Source organism: Babylonia areolata, chromosome 3, assembly GCF_041734735.1.
Source record: "Babylonia areolata isolate BAREFJ2019XMU chromosome 3, ASM4173473v1, whole genome shotgun sequence".
Taxonomy (NCBI): Eukaryota; Metazoa; Mollusca; class Gastropoda; order Neogastropoda; family Buccinidae; genus Babylonia; species Babylonia areolata.
In genome coordinates this window covers 39,164,682-39,182,210 of record NC_134878.1, presented here as the reverse complement: position 1 = coordinate 39,182,210, position 17,529 = coordinate 39,164,682, and the positions used below count along the sequence as shown (strand labels likewise).

Sequence of the window (17,529 nt, the reverse complement as noted above, 5' to 3'; positions counted from 1 at the left end):
TTTAGTATTTTCCGAAAAAGACCACTTGGGCGAATGAACATAGTGAAAGCCCTGTACACTGAGAGTAAAACACAAAAGCTTTTTATGTACTGAGTATAATTTCAAAATGTAATGTTTAAGATGGGAAAGATCAGTTTAAAGCAAATCAAGTCCCCTAGCATTAATTACAGATTAATTTCCCTTCTTTACTATCTGCACCAAAACGTTTGCAAAATAAATATAACTTCCATGCTTAGCAAAAGAAGTTCCTGTTTGAACAAAAAATGATAACAATGACTGCTCTTGTTGTTGTGTCAGAATATCAGATCAAAGTGCCAAGTTTAAAGAATAAAAACAATGTAAATATAACAGTAAATGCAGTTTGCATATAATTAGGCTTCTTTTTTATTTTTTTGTGCCCATCCCAGAGGTGCAATATTGTTTTAAACAAGATGACTGGAAAGAACTGAATTTTTCCTATTTTTATGCCTAATTTGGTGTCAACTGACAAAGTATTTGCAGAGAAAATGGCAATGTTTAAGTTTACCATGGACACACAGACACACAGACACATACACAGACAACCGAACACCAGGTTAAAACATAGACTCACTTTGTTTACACAAGTGAGTCAAAAACTAGTCACCGCTTTAAACAAGTTTAAGCTTTCCACTCAAAGTTCATAAACCTTCCATAGTTAAAAACCTTCATATCTGATTAAAAATGTTCACTTTTTTCAAGAAGTCCATCCGCGTCCACAGCAGGCCATCACAAAACAAAGTCTTTAGAGAATCTGCCGTGTAATGTCTGTGTCTAACGTCATGCAGATCCCAAAAGTCAAGGAGCACTTGTTTCACGGTGAGAGGCTCATCACAGGGAATACAGTTCTCCTCCCCCTTCAACAAGTAAGAATGAGTAAAAAAAAAAAAAAAAAAATTAAAAAAAAAGTGTGCCCCATGCGCACCACTGATGGGAGGGTCTCTAATCTCTTTTTGGTCTGGACGGATTTGGAACAGCTTGTTGTCCGTCTGGGTGTTCCACTCCTCTTGCCAAAGATCCTTAACCCCTAGGCTGCCTATATGACGAGATAACTCATCAGCGCTAGCATGTACGCTTCGTTGCCACAATGACGAGACAACTCGTCATCGAAATATTCTGACTTTTCCCTGCTTTGCGTTCAGTTCGTTGACAAAAATGCTGGTAGCTTTAGCTTGGGGAATCTTTCTAGATTCTATTCATAGCTAGAAACCCCATCTACGTCATGAGCGGTCATGAGGCAGTCCTTTATCTGAACATTTTGGTTGGATTGTTGTTGCAGTTTGCATGGCTCCTCTCCTTGCTCGCTCAACAAAATGTCGGACCCCGTGCTCAAGACATGCGATCGTGGTTGCATGAAACCAACCAAGATTGCTTTCTTTAGCTGATGCTCAGAAAGAACTGAAGTGTAAATTCGAAGGAAAAGACAGTGGTGAACTTATGAAGGATGATTTGATAGAAAATAAAGGGAGCAATGAAGAGACTGGCTAAGACACGACTATCAGTGAGTGATGCCAACTTTACAACCCTAGCAGTTGACAGAAAGTGACCGAATTTTTAGCAGGACACAGTGTGAGCAATTTTCTTGGCACTCAGCCAGCACAAACTGATGAGAACTGGATGATGTGACAGTGTGTGACGGTGTGTGAGAGGGGTGAAGAGGAGAGGGGTGGAGACCGAGGGGGCGTAGCCTCACATCCATATTATCACTTGGAGAGGTCACAGTGCATCATGTATGTCTCTCTTTTTTTTTTTTTTTTTATTGTGGTTGTTCTAGATTAATTTGTGTGTGCAAGTATTATCCATTTGTCCAGAAAACATATTTTAGTGCAAATTACCTGACTAATGTTTGTAATGAACAAGTTGAAAATGTGACAAAAAACCAAAGCACTGATTTCAAAACAACAGCATGTCACTAAAAATACATAAAATCAGAAAACATCATGTGTTTTGTATTCTTTAAACATTTATTTTTCAGAAAATATATATGGGTCTTTCTCCAATAACAAAGAGCACAGAATTTTTTTTACATATATATACACGTTCTTTGGGGAAAAAAACCCTGGCAAATAGATTTCACTTAAATCTTATTTTCCTGGCAATGAAAGGGTTAACATAAGTGTTCACCTTCTACTTCACATCCGTGTATGGTATGAAGGATCAAGATAATTCTTCCTTTACAGCGTTCTTGGCCAGCTGGTCTGCCCTTTTGTTACCATGAATGCCAACATTGCCGGGAACCCAGACCAACACAACATCATACCCTTTCTTTGTTATAAGAGTAAAAGTATCGTAGAATTCTAGCCATTTGGGATGAGTCAGATTCCTGCAGGTGCGATCGTCTCCAGGGCTGACAAGGTGTTGGAAAAGATCATGAAGCTCTTTTGTTTCAAAAGGAGAGTCATTTTTACCGCCAGAACCAGTGTGGTCAGTTCCGCTGTTTACACTGAGCTGTCAGATAGGAAGTGTTGCGTTGAGGGCTAGTCAGGAAGGGTGACTCCATCCTCCGACTTGGAACTGTCAGTGAAGATTTTTTGAAGGGTGGGGAATTTGTGGCAGAGTTCCGAAAAGTAAGTTTCTATAGGCTCGTGAACTGGTGTCTTTCTGGTATGAGGCTAGATCGAACTGGACCTCTGGTGTTTTAAAGGTCTAGGTGGGCTGTCGGGGAACTTAGAGAAATCTCAGAAGCTGCCGACATCCAGATTGGCATTTTCTAAGTGTGGCTGAATTCGGAGTCCAAGTGGAGGGATGCAATTTGGGTTGTCTCCAAATTTCTTGTTGAAGGGGTTGTTGAAGACACTATTGTAAGCTGGACTTTTCAGTTCGGAAAACAGTTTCAAGTAGTAATTCTGTGGTTGGAGAGAGGCGGTTCCCCCGCCTCTGCATACAAACTGTGAACAGGGGTAGTGCGGAATGCACCTAAGCTGAGATGAGCCCTTGGTGGTGTATCAGGTCCAGCAGTTTCAGGTAAGCCGGTCTGGCTGAGCCGTAGACTTCACACCCGTAGTCCAGTTTGGACCAGACCAGGGCTCTGTAGAGGTGCAAGAGTGTTCTCTTATCAGCACCCCAGTCCATGTGTGCCACGACTCGGATGATGTTCAGAGCTTTTTGGCAGGATGTTTTCAGCTGTTTGATGTGGCTGAGGAAATTCAGCTTCTGACTGAAAATGACCCCCCAGAAATTTGGCTTCCTTGACCGCCGGAATAGTGGATTTTCCCAGATGGATTTCAGGGTCCAGATAGAATTGACAAAAGTTGTGAAAATGGATACTTGAGTTTTAGTGGACAAAAAGGTGAAACCGTTCTCCTCTGCCCAACGCTGAATTTTGTCTACGCAGAGCTGGAGCCGTCGGTGGATGCTGGCATACGTGCTGCCAGTTGCGTATAGGGTGAAATCGTCTGCAAACAGAGAGCTGTCCAATCCCTTCTGAACCAACTGGACAACGTCATTGATCTTGATGCTGAAGAGAGCAGGGAACAGAATGCTCCCTTGCAGAACACCCAGCTCCTGCTCGTGAATGTCGGAGAGGGTGGTGCTGACCCTCACCTGGAACTGTCTGTCTTGCAAGAAATTGTGGATAAACTGGGGCAGGTGTCCTTGGAAGCCGAGCTTGTGCAGATCTGAGAGGATTCCAAATTTCCAGGTGGTATCATAGGCTTTCTCAGGAAAAAAAAAAAAAAAAAATGGCCACCACATGCTGTTTGTTGACGAAAGCGTTTCTCACTGTGATTTCCAGATGGATCAGATGGTCAACAGTAGGATGCTTGTGGAAACCGCACTATTCTTTCACCAGAAGGCCGTCGGTCTCTAGTTTCCACATCAGTCTACTGTTGACCATCTTCTCCATCAGTTCGCAGATGCAGCTGGTCAGTGCAATTGGGCGGTAATTGGAAGGGTTTGACTTTGAGAGGTCTTTTCCTGGTTTTGGTACAAGGATTATGAGTGCTTTCTGCCGAGAGGGTGGGAAAAAGCCTGTGGTCCAGATGTGGTTGTAAACTTTGAGTAGAGTTTCCAGACAGGTTTCCGGAAGATGTTTTAAAAGTTTATAATGAACCTCGTCCAATCCAGGAGAGGAATCTGTGCAGGTTTGAAGGACAGATTTTAACTCACTCAGAGTGAAAGAAAGGTTATAGCTCTCTGTGTTATCAGAAGAGAAGTTGCAGGGTGTTCTTTCTTTTAGGATTTTGGTTTTTAGAAAAAGGGCAGGTTTGTTGGCAGATCCAGAGTTCAGTTCTATTGTGGAGGCTAGCAAATTGGCAACTGCCTACTTCTATGTGATCAGAGCGTCTGAGAGCTTGAGATGGTGAAAATGTACAATGTCTATTTTGATTCACCCATGTGCTTAACCATCAGACAAATTTTTGTTGTGGTTTTTTTAATGAAATGGAAAAGCGCATTTACACATTTCAGCACTGATGTCCCTGAATACACTAGGTTATCTAAAAACCCAGACATAGCATCATATTCATTATACATTAACTCACTCCGGACAAATAGTTTTCTCCCTTGCTTTCCTCCTCAGACGACCCATTCGTTAGGGTTAGGAAAAAATTTTTTAAAAAAACCCACAAAGTAACTGAATGAAACTCACTGTACTTGACCCACTGACCCCTCTCCTCACATTGTGTGTACGACCACCCCTCTCCCTCTCTTCTCAGCCCTCAGAAGCTGAGTCACCGTCGGTACCTTCTTGCTGGTAGCTTTCTTCACAGCAGATACTTTATTCAAAGTCTTCATCATCCTGGTTGATGTCAAAACCTTCAGTCTGAAGCATTTCAATCACTTCAGCAGCAGTAAAAAACCTGCTGTAGTGATCTAGTTAAGTTTGATAAAAAAAAAAAAATATCCACTTGTATCACCTGCAATGCCATTTTCGATATGTATGCAGATTAGCTTGTCATATGGGGTACCAAGGTCAAAGGCTGGCTAGCAAGTGTATAGTTATGGAACCTCATGAAGAAACTTTCCATTTGACCCTTGACACGTTCGTAATGCCCGGTGTAGCTGCGATTTTTATTCTACCCCATGAGGAAAACGTGGAAAAATTTTTAATTGTTGAAACCACTATAGCGTTCTGTCGTCCAGAATGCTACCTTACGTCAGGAACGCTATGGCGTTCTATCAGCCAGAGTGAGTTAAGACAAAAGATCTAATGTCCATGCTTAGAAAACAAATATCTTCACTGAAATATGAATCAGGAATCAGGAAAATAATAACCAATCAAGAAGGCATGTAGAAATACCAAACAAAACGAGAAAATATACTCTGAGATATGACATCTGGTTTATTTCCTAAGCTTATAACTGGTGAAAGTCGTACTTTGTGTGGGCCTGTACATGAAACAAACAGCCACATTAAAAAATAGCTCAGGAGATTCAAAAAACACACTACATTTGTTTTAAATGTTCACTTACAACTCATTAATTATTCTGAGAATTATAATTACAATAAAAAAAAAAAAATCCTACCTGCTGAACTCTTCCTCAGCCTCATCTGAGTTGAGGTATTTGTAGCGAATCATAGGAGTGAAGTTGTACCACTCTTCCACTGGAAAGGCCTCAAAGGCTCCATCAGCACACTGGGTGAAGATGTAATATGATGTATTCTCTGTAATAGTTCCCTCTCGAACCCCACGGTACCTATCCACACAAGAAACAAAAAAGTGAAGATAAAACAGATCTGTTCAAGCAGACAGACCAATCAGTTGTGCGAGCCTTAGTAAAACATGTGCACACACTTTGGCAATAATGCCCATTCTATGCCTACTACACAGCATTTTTCCATATGTCACTACTGATCCTGAATCCCCCATTCACAACCACACAAAGGCTTGTTCTATCTTAGTCCTCCCACCAAATGGTGTGGTGGTCTTGTGAAACGCATGCACCTAGGAAGCCAGAGAATTTGAGTACACGGGATCAAATCCCATATGCAGCAGTATTTTCTCCCCCCCTGACCAGAGTTGTGGTCTAAACACTTGTCATTTGGATGAGATGATAAACCAAGGTCCAGTGTGTAGCGCACACTTAGCAAACGTAAAAAAAAACAAAAAAAAACAAACAAACAAGGCAACATATAGGTCATCCCTGGCAAAATTCTGCAGAAAAACCCACTTAAGCAAGAAAACAAACAATATACTTGCAAGCAGATCAAAAGGGGAAAAAATTACATGAGCGGTGCTGCACTGTAGTGACATCTTCTCACTGGAGAGAAGAGCCCAAATTTCACAGAGAAATCTGTTGTGGCAAATGAGTAATGCAAAACACAATAGCTCACAAGGAGCTGTTCATGTCAGTAAAGTGAGGCCACCCTCCACATTATTTTTCCATTTTTGTAGGGTTTTTTGTTTTGTTTTGTTTTGTTTTGTTTTTCTTCTCCTATTTAACCTGGGATAACATACTGCTAAACACTCTGATACAGAAATAATGATAATAATAATATTTTATTTTTATATAGCGCTGTAATACAAACATAAGCAAGCTCTAAGTGCTTTACAATCCAGTACCTAAAGTGAAACAAGAAAGCATATAAAAAGTAGCAGAAACATAAAACAGAATCATTAATATTATAAAAACACAATGCATAAAGCTCACAAAGTAACATACTATCAATACTACAACTGTTACACTCGAACACTCACACTAACACGCACGCACAGACACACACATGATTAAACAGCTGGGATGACAGCAATTTTCACTTAAAATACATACAATGATACATGTAAAAAGGAACATAATTGTAATCTGCATGCAACAGATTTTGTAAAAATTGTAAAATAAAAATTTGGATAGAAAAGGTAAAAGGGGTACAAATTGGGTCATTCTCCCTTTTGAACCACACCACCACCATCCATCTACCCACCCCCATTCTCTCTACTCTCCCATCACACACACTCATATTGCCATGGGCCTGGGACAACAGCACCATTTGAGTTATGACGAGTATTTTTTAAAGGAAAGTTTTAAGATTTGCTTTAAAGGTAGATAGATGAGTTGTTTGTCTGAGAGCAATAGGCAGAGAATTCCAAGTTGTTGGGCCGAAGACAGAAAATGAACTCTTTCCACAGGAGTTAGGAAGTATCGGGGAACAGTTAGCTAGGAGGAATCAAGAGATCTCAATGTTCTGTTTGGCAAGTACAGGTTAACAAGCTCAGAAAGATATGAGGGTGTGGTGTGACAATTCAGGCACTGAAAGCATAGACAGGCAACTTTATTTTCAATTCTGGCTTGAACAGGCAACCAATGAAGTCTCTGCAGGAGAGCAGTAGCGCTCTCTCTCCTCAACTTTTTAAGGACGAGTCAAGCTGCACTATTCTGTATTTTCGGGAGCTTGTAGAGTTTATCATTGGGAAGGCCAGCTAAGAGAGAATTACAATAATCTTGGCAGGATAAAATGAAGGCAACAGCAAGTTTGTCGACGGCATCAACAGATAGGAAGGGGCGGGTTTTACTAATCTTACGAAGCTGAAAGTAAAGAACTTTACACAGATGGTTCACATGAGTTTCCGTCATACGGGATGAATCGAGGTAAAAACCAAGATTGCGGACAGAACTAGAAAAAGAAATTTCTATGGCAGAACAACTGATAGACGTTGTATTTATCTGCTTGAGCTTATCTTTATTACCAGTCAACATGAGTTCTGTTTTGTCATCGTTCATTTTTAGTTTGTTTTGTTTCATCCACTTTGCTACATTTTCTATACCAGTTTTAAGTAGGAATGAAACCATTTCATGGAACAAATCTTAAACCTTACTTCTTTCCAATGCAGATCAACAACTTTACAGTATAAATTTACACATTACCCATATCATACCAACACTATTTCACCACACAAAACTACTACAGACTCCCCCCCCCCCCCCCACCCACCCACCCCACCAATCTCGCTCTTTGGCAGTTCAGTAATTTACAAAAAAAACCATGTATTATCTACTTCCATCTGCCTCAGACCAACACCACTTCACAAAATAAACAATGTCCATCTTTGTCTCAGATAAACAATACTTCAACCAGTACAAATGATCATTAATCATGCATCACAGCTATCTTCATTTATTTGACAGATACTTGATATGGATATTCATGATATAATGCCTATACATGGTCGAAGACCAAGCTCTATGCGCTTTAAAAAAAAAACGAAGTCATTTGCACAACAGGCTGCCCACCTGGGTATAGCCGACTGACGGCTGCCATTGGGCGCTTGTCATTCATTTCCTGTGTCATTCAATCAGATTTCAGGCACACTCACATACACATTCAGACAGACATGTAACATTCTTACATATATGTATGTTTTTTTGTTGTTTGTTTTTTTCTTGGGGGGGGTATTTGCCCCTCCATGCAGGCAGCTATACCCAGTTTTCGGGGCTGTGCATACTGGGTATGTTCTTGTTTCCTTTACCCATCAAACACTGACATGGATTACAGGTTCTTTAATGTGCGTATTCGATCTTCTACTTGCATATATATACATACATAAAGAGGGTTCAGGCACAAGCAGGTCTGCACCTGGGAAAAATCTCCACCCTTTACCCACCAGGCGCCGCTACCGAGATTCGAACCCTGGACCCTTAGATTGAAACTCAATGAAAATCCAATGCTTTAACCACTCGGCTATTGTGCTCAATCAAATACTTCACCACTCTTTTCTTCCTGTTTTCAATGTAAGCTGATGTGCACATGCAAATGATCAGTGTATATGTAACTGTGGTTTGCTTTGCTGTATAAAAAGTACACAAGTATCATAATTCATTTCACAACATAATCCTTCACTTTTCAAACAAATGCACCATGATTCACCCATGTCTAGCAATTTCCTTAAGATACCTCAAAATGAAATACACAACAACCCAAATATATCCCTCTCCTGTATCCCTGTCATGAAGACATTTGTCTCACTTTTTGGCCTGTTTGCCACTGCCGACTTTGAGGTGCCAGGGCTGCTCTTCTGGGTTGTACTTCTTCAGAATGATGCCATACTTCTTCCGCCGAGCCTCCTCCTTCTGGTCCCGTCCAAACTCGCTGCCAGCGCCAAACTTTGGCATTGTGTCAAGGTCATTGGCTGTCTTGTATTCTTTCAAGTTGTTCTCTCGCTCCAGTCTGGCAGGAGTCTGAGGACAGAAACTGTTGAGTCAGATTTCAGCTTCCAGGTATCATTAAGACACATCTGACACTATGGTTAAGGACCAGGAAAGGGAAAAAATTTCTCTCCACAACCTGACTGATACAACAGAATTGAAAGACATCATGTATCCCATCTGAAATATGGTTCACTCAGTAAAAGTGTAATACTGATACCTACTATTCAGAGAGTAATCTGTTCTGGGGAGACAATAGCCAATATAACTCATCTTAACCCTTTCGCTGCCAGGAAAATAAGATTTGCCCGAGTTTTTTCACAAAAAACGGGTATAAATTTTCATATAAATTATGTCATTGCTAGTACAGTTACTCACTTGCATGACTACAAGTGATGTGATCATTATCAAATATCATCAACTTGTAAGCCATTCTAATTTCGATTTCCAAGTTTTTATTAGACAAGCATGCTATCTACAGCTAGTGTATTTTGTTTCTTTTCTTTCTGGGTGTCATTCTGTGGGGGTGGAATTAAAAACAATCTGGAAAAAAAACTCAGATTAGAATCCTCATTCATTTTTGTTCATAAATGTTCACTTTCATTCTGTATCTCAGAAAGTTTTTGTGCAAGAATTTTCGATTCATTACCCTGAATCCTCAAATTCCCTAGCAAGGGGAGAGCACTCTTTTACAAAATTTTCTGGTTAAGTCACATTAAAATTTACAAGTCACTTGTATTAGTAACACATTCCATAAAGATCACCTACTTGAGCTTTTACATAGTTCAAGTATGCACAACTCACAATCCTGTCTTGATAATACAAAGCTGCACATGTATTTTCCAAATTTTCCAACAATTTCATGAACTCACATTGCCAAGTTTATGAATATTCCAACAATTTCATGAACTTACATTGCCCAATTTTGCAAAATCCACTCCAATGCCTGATGCAAATTTCATCAAGGACAGCTTTTTCTTGCGGTCTCTGGCACACAACAGCATAATATGCACTGATTGAAAACAAGAGGCAAAGTCTTCATGGCTCACAAGTGATTCCTGCTGAACAAAAACAAAACTTCAAATACCAGGAGTGGGTGGCAGGGTCAAGGGAAGGAGAGGGGGGTCTTATCGGAACTTTTTAAAGCGCATACAAGGAAAAAAAAACATATATATAAAGACAACAGACAGATCACTATGGCAATTTATACAACAGGAGCAATGTTATCTTCAGTAAACATACAATGGCAACAGTGACAGTAGCAGGACAATGTCACATACACACCAGACAGAGAATCAAGCACAGGTATGTTTCCTTAGCCCTGTCCCTTCCGGAACTATTTTGATTGATGCAAAATAATCACCAACCTCTGAAAAAAAAAATCATAAAAATTAAAATTATGCTCAAACGTATACAAAAGTATATGTTTTCTTAAAGGAAAATGAATTGAGATTATAATCATCAAAACTTCAATGTTGACATGATGAGGTAACTCCCAATCAGGGGAAAATAACTCTGATTTTTAGGAAAAAAAAAATACACAGAATATTTTGGAAAAAAGATAAAAAATTCAAGTTCATTTTATGGAGGGAAAGAGTGCTAAAATACCAGCAAATGTATCATACACAACAAGCATGTACAGTGATCACTATACTGGTTACAACAAATAACCACACACACCCCCTTCTACCCAAACACCCACATACACTGTCATACAATATTACAACACAAAAGCTCACTGTAAACAATATTTTGGCTTGAAGCTTTCATCTGGAGGGTTTCATAGCAGATGAAAATCCCAAAATGAAAGTTTCGAGCTAAAATATTGGGGGTTTTCTGTACCCACTTCTGACACGACCCCACCCCCTTGTAGTATGTAATCATCATCAAAATAACCAGAATCACTTCAGTTGATCAACAAGAACATTACTTTCATTTTCTATCACATGTTTGTTGATGCTATTGTTGATGTTGTGCAGAAAATCAAATAAGATTCTAGCCACCTCTTATGTACTGTACGTTCTGGCAGCCATGTTGACACGCTCAACAGCTTTTTGCTTTATAAAATGCAAAATCCCACATGAAAATTCAGCTCGAACTTGCTGAGAAATTGCTCTGTACACTCATCAAGGTTTCACCATATATTGCAAGGGATGTAAGCCGATGCAACTGAGTGGCTGGACACCTTAAGTTATTATGCAGTTACCCGGAAACTGTGGCTATATTCGCGGTCGGAAGTGAAAGGCTTTAATAACTTTATATAAAATATATGACGAAAAAAGAAAATGAAAAAAAATCACAAATCATATTCAAAAACTTTTAGTGTTGATACTATTTTCTACAAAATTTTGACTCAATGATATACTTTTCTCCCTCAACTCTTTGAAGAGTCATTGGGGTGCCACACAAAACAGTTCAGATTCTTCCAGGTTTGTCGGCTGGGTGTCAAAGTCTGGGTTTCTGCAAAAAGGTTTTCCTGTCTATTCTGCATCTTTTTTTTCATTTTCTTTTTTCTTTTTTTTGTCTTCCTTTTCCATCTCCGTCCCTAAACAGTTCCTTAGAGGATTCTTTTAGATGGCCATTGGATCTTGTTACCTGGGCATACCAGCACAGCTTTCTTTGCTTAACTGATGTCTGCAGATCATAACGTCCAATGTGCTGCTTGATGGTCTGGCATACTTGTTTTTTGTTGCTGTTTTTTGCTGCCCCATCATCTGCACCGTTTCAATGGCATTACTCCCATGCTGCTCATTCCAAGTCCCCCAAACACATCCACACCCAGGTTCGTCTGCCACAGTCCCAGTGCTGGCAGTCCATAAGGAACCATCGATGTTAGGTCACCAGAAGGCACACACCAGAGAAGACTGCACTGCTGCTGAGTCACTTTGGTGGTGTTCGGTAGTGCCTGTTCTGATTTAACATACTTAAAACACCACCTACTAAGCCCCCTACTAATGACAATAATGGCTTAGTCCTGGAGCCAGACTGAGTGAGCGTCTCCCCCAGAGTGGAGACCGCCACCATGTCCCTCCAACGGCAGTCCCCCATGAATCCACCAACACTGAAGACTCACAAGCACTGAATTGGTGGGGTATCAAAACTGAGATCACCATGAGACTGAGAGCAGGTCACATGATTTGGAGCTTTTTTTTTTAATATTGATGATGAAGGAGGAGGAGGATGACGATGATCATGATGATGATGCTGATATGGAGGTCCATTTAGATTTGGGACTACATGACAAGGCTGTACTCTACACTGCCTGTCATAATGATATCCCAGCATCAACCAGGCCTGAGAGATACAGACACTTGCAGTGTTGGTCAGGAAATTAGAGCAACACACCCAAAGACGCGTCCGTGAAGTGGATGATACTCAACTGTGTGGTCACAGTCTTCCCACTGAAGCCCATAGCACACTCAACTCTGGGTTGGAGCCGGCCACAGGTAAAAAAAACCCACCTCCACTGGGATTCAAACCCGTGTCCTCCAAACTGTCAGTCTGCGACGCTAACCACTTCAACAAGGCAACTGGTGTTTGGCACAATTTTTCATCGGTGATGTGATAACAATAATAATATAGCAATAATAATGTACATTTATATAGCGCCCTTTCTCTCTCAAGAGCTCAGGGCGCTATACATGAAAGAAAAAGTTACAAATTACATAAACCATTCATGACCACTCTTTCTCAAAACCCCTCCCTCCTCCGCCTCCCCACTCTCCCTCTCTCGTTCATCATGCATCCAAAGTGAGCTGACATGGATGGTGTTAGAGAAGGAAGCGGAGAGTGCTTACAGATAGGTTTTAAAAAGATGAAATTGAACTGAAGAGTGAAAGGCGGAGACAATAAGATGCATGGATATGATGAGGAAGGCTGTTCCAGATATGAGGACCAGCAAAGAGGAAAGAATGTTCACCATAGGTTTTTGTATTGTCACAAGGAATTTTCAGAAGGCAACAGTCAGACAGACCTGACAGACAGATCTAAAAAAAATCTTTAAATTAATTAACCCTTAGCCTGCCAAGGAATTTGGCAAATAACTGAATCCTATTTGCTGGGGAATTTAAGGAAAGAAAAAAAGGTAGATGTAAAAAAAAAAAAAAAATCTGGATTAATTTCCCAACTGACAAAAGGTAACTAAAAGTGTATTTTCTACACGGAAAATGAATTAACAATACAGAAAAAATATTAAGATAATGGGTTATTCACAAGTGATGCACAAGAGGTTTTTTTCAAAAATAAACATTACGCATACACACAGACACACAAATCAAATAAAATCAAATTATGCGCATTTATTGTGCTTAGAGTTAGCGAGTTAGAATAGAATCTCACCGATCACTAAGGCCATCTCCAGGATATCGCCAGGTTAACATCTACTTCAAGTCAAGGGTAAAAAAGAATTAATTAAATGCAATATAAACTAACCACTGCTTCAATCTTTTCATTTTAAAAGTTTAAAAATCTTCCAGAGTTTAAAAAACCCAAATCTGATTAAAAATGTTCACTTCTTTCAAGAAGTCCATTAGTGTCCACGGTGGAACATCAAGGAACAGTCTCCAGAGAATCTGTAGTGTAATGTCTTTTCCTATCATGCACATCCAAGCATACTCCCAGTCTCTGTGATAAATTAGCATATGAATGAATGATAAAGTTATAGGACTGAATCCACTGATCCCTCACCTCGCACACGGCACACGCACATTGTATTCTTGTGAGGTGGTACTGCTGGCTGCTCCAGGTGCCAAACCCGCCCCCACTCCTGCACCCACACTCATGGACATCCCTCCTCCCAGGCCTGAAGGACCCTGCAACAAGCAAAAAAGCATTCATGATTCATCATTCACCAATTTCATTCCTACATTAATGAAATTATGTCATCTATGTTGGTTGCCCTCTTGTAGTCCAGCGCAGATACAATAATGGTCAAAATGTCTGCAACAAAACCGTTCTTTTCACGATAAAATAGAATAAATCATACTGATCACGCTGATATAAATTTGACCGCTGTAAGTTGGCGGGAACATGATTAGATTTTGATTTTTAATAATTATTTCTCACACATCTGGCCATGAGAGAGCGCCTTACAAAGTGTTCAGCCCATCTCTCAAGGATCCCGTCCTTGTCAGTGATCAGGGTAGAACCATCAGCACTGAGGAGTGGAGCAGATCCGGAGGTGGTGGGACCATAGACTTCTTTCAGGCCGTTATAGAGGTTCTTCATGTCGTTTCTGTCTGCAAAGCCCTGGATCTCATCAGCTTTGTTGCTCAACCAGGAATCCTGCATCTGCCGCAGCTCCATCCCCTGTCCACACTGCGTCAGAACCTTCCGGGCGTGGATTGGCCTGACCAGTCATCTGCGCACCCACAGAGCCCAACCCACCCACCCCCAGGATGACTAGATGGTCCTCATCAATCCCGACGGACGAACCACATGCATACATGTGTCATTGTGTGTACACACATTAGTCAATCAGTGTGTGTGTGCGCGCGAGTGTGTGTGCACATATAAGTCAATCAGTGTGCATGTGTGCACACATCAGTCAATCACACTGTGTGTGTGAGTGTGTGTGCACACATCAGTCAATCAGTGTGTGTGTGTGAGTGTGTGCACATCAATGTGTGTGTGTCATTGTGTGTGTGTGTGTGTGTGCACATCAGTGTGTGTGTGTGTGTGTATACGTGTGTGTGTATGTGCACATCCAGTTTGATGTTCACCTTATACACTGATCTGAAGACACGTCTTGTTTCAGTATTCTGTGGTTTTCTTTGAAACAGTGATTATATATAAACAGTGTGCTCCAAATTTCCTGAGCAAGATCCACAATGACACTGACACGGCCCACATTAATTCTCTCTCCTTTGTTCATCAGAAGGGAACTGGACTCGAGACTGATGAAACTAACAGTAATAGACACAGGTCGAGACTGATGAAAATAACAGTAACAGACACAGGTCGAGACTGATGAAACAGTAACACAGTAACAGACACAGGTCAAGACTGATCAGTGAAACTAACACTAACAGATAAATAAAATACGTTCAAGTATTGTCAGTTGGAATTTTTGTTGTTGTTGCTAATTCCATTTGATAAACCAACAGATTGTGGGCCTTCATCTAAACGCAGGTCAGAATTCACTAGAAAAGCTTGTGTAAGCCAAAGCTTCAACACATGTAATGATAACTAGCCTTTGGGGGGAGAACACTTGATAATTCACTTTATTTCGTAGCTAACAACATTGTTATCTCCATGGAAATGTCTTGAAGTTGAACAAACATGCAAATGTTCACTGGTATTTGCAAACGTCACTGTGGCACACTGGATAGCTGCGACCCATGCCTGCCTCCTTTGTCTTGTCAATTTTTCAACCTGCTTTCCTGCTTTAGTTTTCAACTTGGGAATTCGATAAAAGCCAAGCACAGTGGGTCCTGAATCAGTATGGTATCCTTGGCTTGTACAGCCAATAATGCAGCAAGTATTTGGCATCGCTCAGTATCTTAGTGGAGATGATCGTAGTCAGTAAGGCAGAGCAAGGGAAGAAATCGCGTGGTTTGAGTGTGTTTACATTCATTGTGACCAACAAAGTGGCGCCCGGTCCCACAATGCACCGCACATGACGTCATCTTCTCAAGCCCTATACTGTTCAAAATATTGTTAGTGGTGGTCAGCATAGTATAATAGAAGGAAACCTGTGCATGCATATAGTTGGAGACTTGTTGAGAGCACATTTAGGCACAGCATCATATATCAAAATGTAAGGTTATGCATACTGGCAAACAAAACCCTGGTTATTACTACACGATGAATACTGGTAATCATGTTCAAATTATAAATGCGTGTAAAGAGGAAAAAGATCTAGGAGTGACGTTTGATGACAAACTTTCCTTTGGGGCTCACATCCAGAGAATTATAAATAAAGCTAACCAAATAATTGGAAATATAGAGTTTTTACTTTTAAAGATAAGGTTAACATTTGACATTATATTTTATAAGGCTTTTGTTAGACCTCATTTGGAATATGGGAATGGTGTGTGGTATCCTACATGGAAATATCAATCAATAGCTATTGAAAATGTTCAAAGGAGAGCTACTAAAATGCTGAAGGTATGCCAGAATATGACATATGGAGAAAGATTAAACTAATTTAAAGTATTTAAATTTGCACTCTGAAGGGACGTATGATTAGGGGAAATATGATAAAGACTTACAAAATTATTAACAACATTGAAGACATTGATACTAACTTTTTTTTTTTTACTCTTCGCCAGTCAAGCATAACAAGAAATTCTGAAGGAAAAATATTTGTTCAACCATTCTGTACTAACAAAAGAAAATATAACTTTTCTATTCGTGTTGTTAACATGTGAAACTCGCTACACCTTCAGTTAAATTTGCAAAAGATAATAACAGTTTTAAGAACTTTCTGGACTGCGATCCAAAATTCTAACATGTTTTATAAAACTGACGAATAATTGCTTTGATATATCTAAAATGAAGCATGCAATGCAAACCAAAAAGATATTAATACAGAGGGGACGTTTATAGGCCGCGAGGCCTAAAGGCAAAAATGCCAGTCCCTTCTTCAACTACTACTGCCTACACTACTGCTATTAAGTACAACCACTAAAACTGAAAATTAAAGTCAATAATGTTTGATAATTATCTCAAGTTTAGCATACTTACTGGTTTATTCGCCATTGTCAAAAGCAGGATTTTCCTATCTGCATCACCGGTAAATCTAAACTGATACGTCACACCAATGCAGTTCTCGGGCAAAAGACAACAGTGAAGTCAGTCCAGTCTGTCAGCATGCATCCAACACGCATCCGTGACGCCATAACTGGCTACTAAGCGAAATTGAATATCTTAGTCTCGTAGTCTCCAACGCCCTGGTTTCAGGGGCGGGGGGGGGGGGGGAGGTCAAACCCCTTTGGACGAGCAATTTTCTTTTCTCAACACATTCTTTAGTATTCTTTCCGTTCCCACAGATGCCGACCTTTCGTTGTTGTTGTCCTTCTGTGATACAGTTATTCGCAAACAAAAAGCAGCCCAGCTTATGTGCACCAGCAACCATATTTTTCTGCCGGAACTTTCCGCAAATAAAAAAAAATATGACTAAGACAAGATAATGTACAACTTAATTGATAAGCTTAATTTAAGCAAGATAAGACACCATTCACTTCCCGCTACACGCAGTCTCATTCATACACACCCAGTTACACTCCCCTCATATAAGAAAATACCGACAACAGCACGCCAGACATACACTATCATGCAGGTCAAAACCTCATAGAAAACACATAAAATGTGGAAGTACCTCGATCGGTGGTAGAGATCACACCTGGGTGGAGTGGAATATCACAATGTCACGACATTTCTCTTTATAGAAGCCTCTCCATGTGTTGTGATTGTATGAGAGGGAAAATTA

General features: G+C 40.2%; 1 protein-coding gene across 3 annotated transcripts in view; it reads right to left on the bottom strand.

Moving 5' to 3' along the window:
* Nucleotides 1-16,951, bottom strand: part of LOC143279978 (general transcription factor IIF subunit 1-like) — an 85,943-nt gene extending 68,992 nt beyond the window's left edge. For 2 of the 3 annotated variants that reach the window (XM_076584377.1, XM_076584376.1), the window contains exons 1-5: nucleotides 16,785-16,951; nucleotides 13,785-13,909; nucleotides 10,013-10,085; nucleotides 8,920-9,131; nucleotides 5,484-5,654 (exon numbers count right to left, since the gene is read on the bottom strand). In XM_076584377.1, coding sequence (XP_076440492.1) covers nucleotides 5,484-5,654; nucleotides 8,920-9,131; nucleotides 10,013-10,085; nucleotides 13,785-13,909; nucleotides 16,785-16,799 — 596 coding nt within the window. In that variant the 5' untranslated portion in view covers nucleotides 16,800-16,951. The remainder of the gene's footprint in view (nucleotides 1-5,483; nucleotides 5,655-8,919; nucleotides 9,132-10,012; nucleotides 10,086-13,784; nucleotides 13,910-16,784) is intronic. The other variant, XM_076584375.1, reaches the window with a different exon arrangement.
* Between the last annotated feature and the right edge of the window lie 578 nt (nucleotides 16,952-17,529).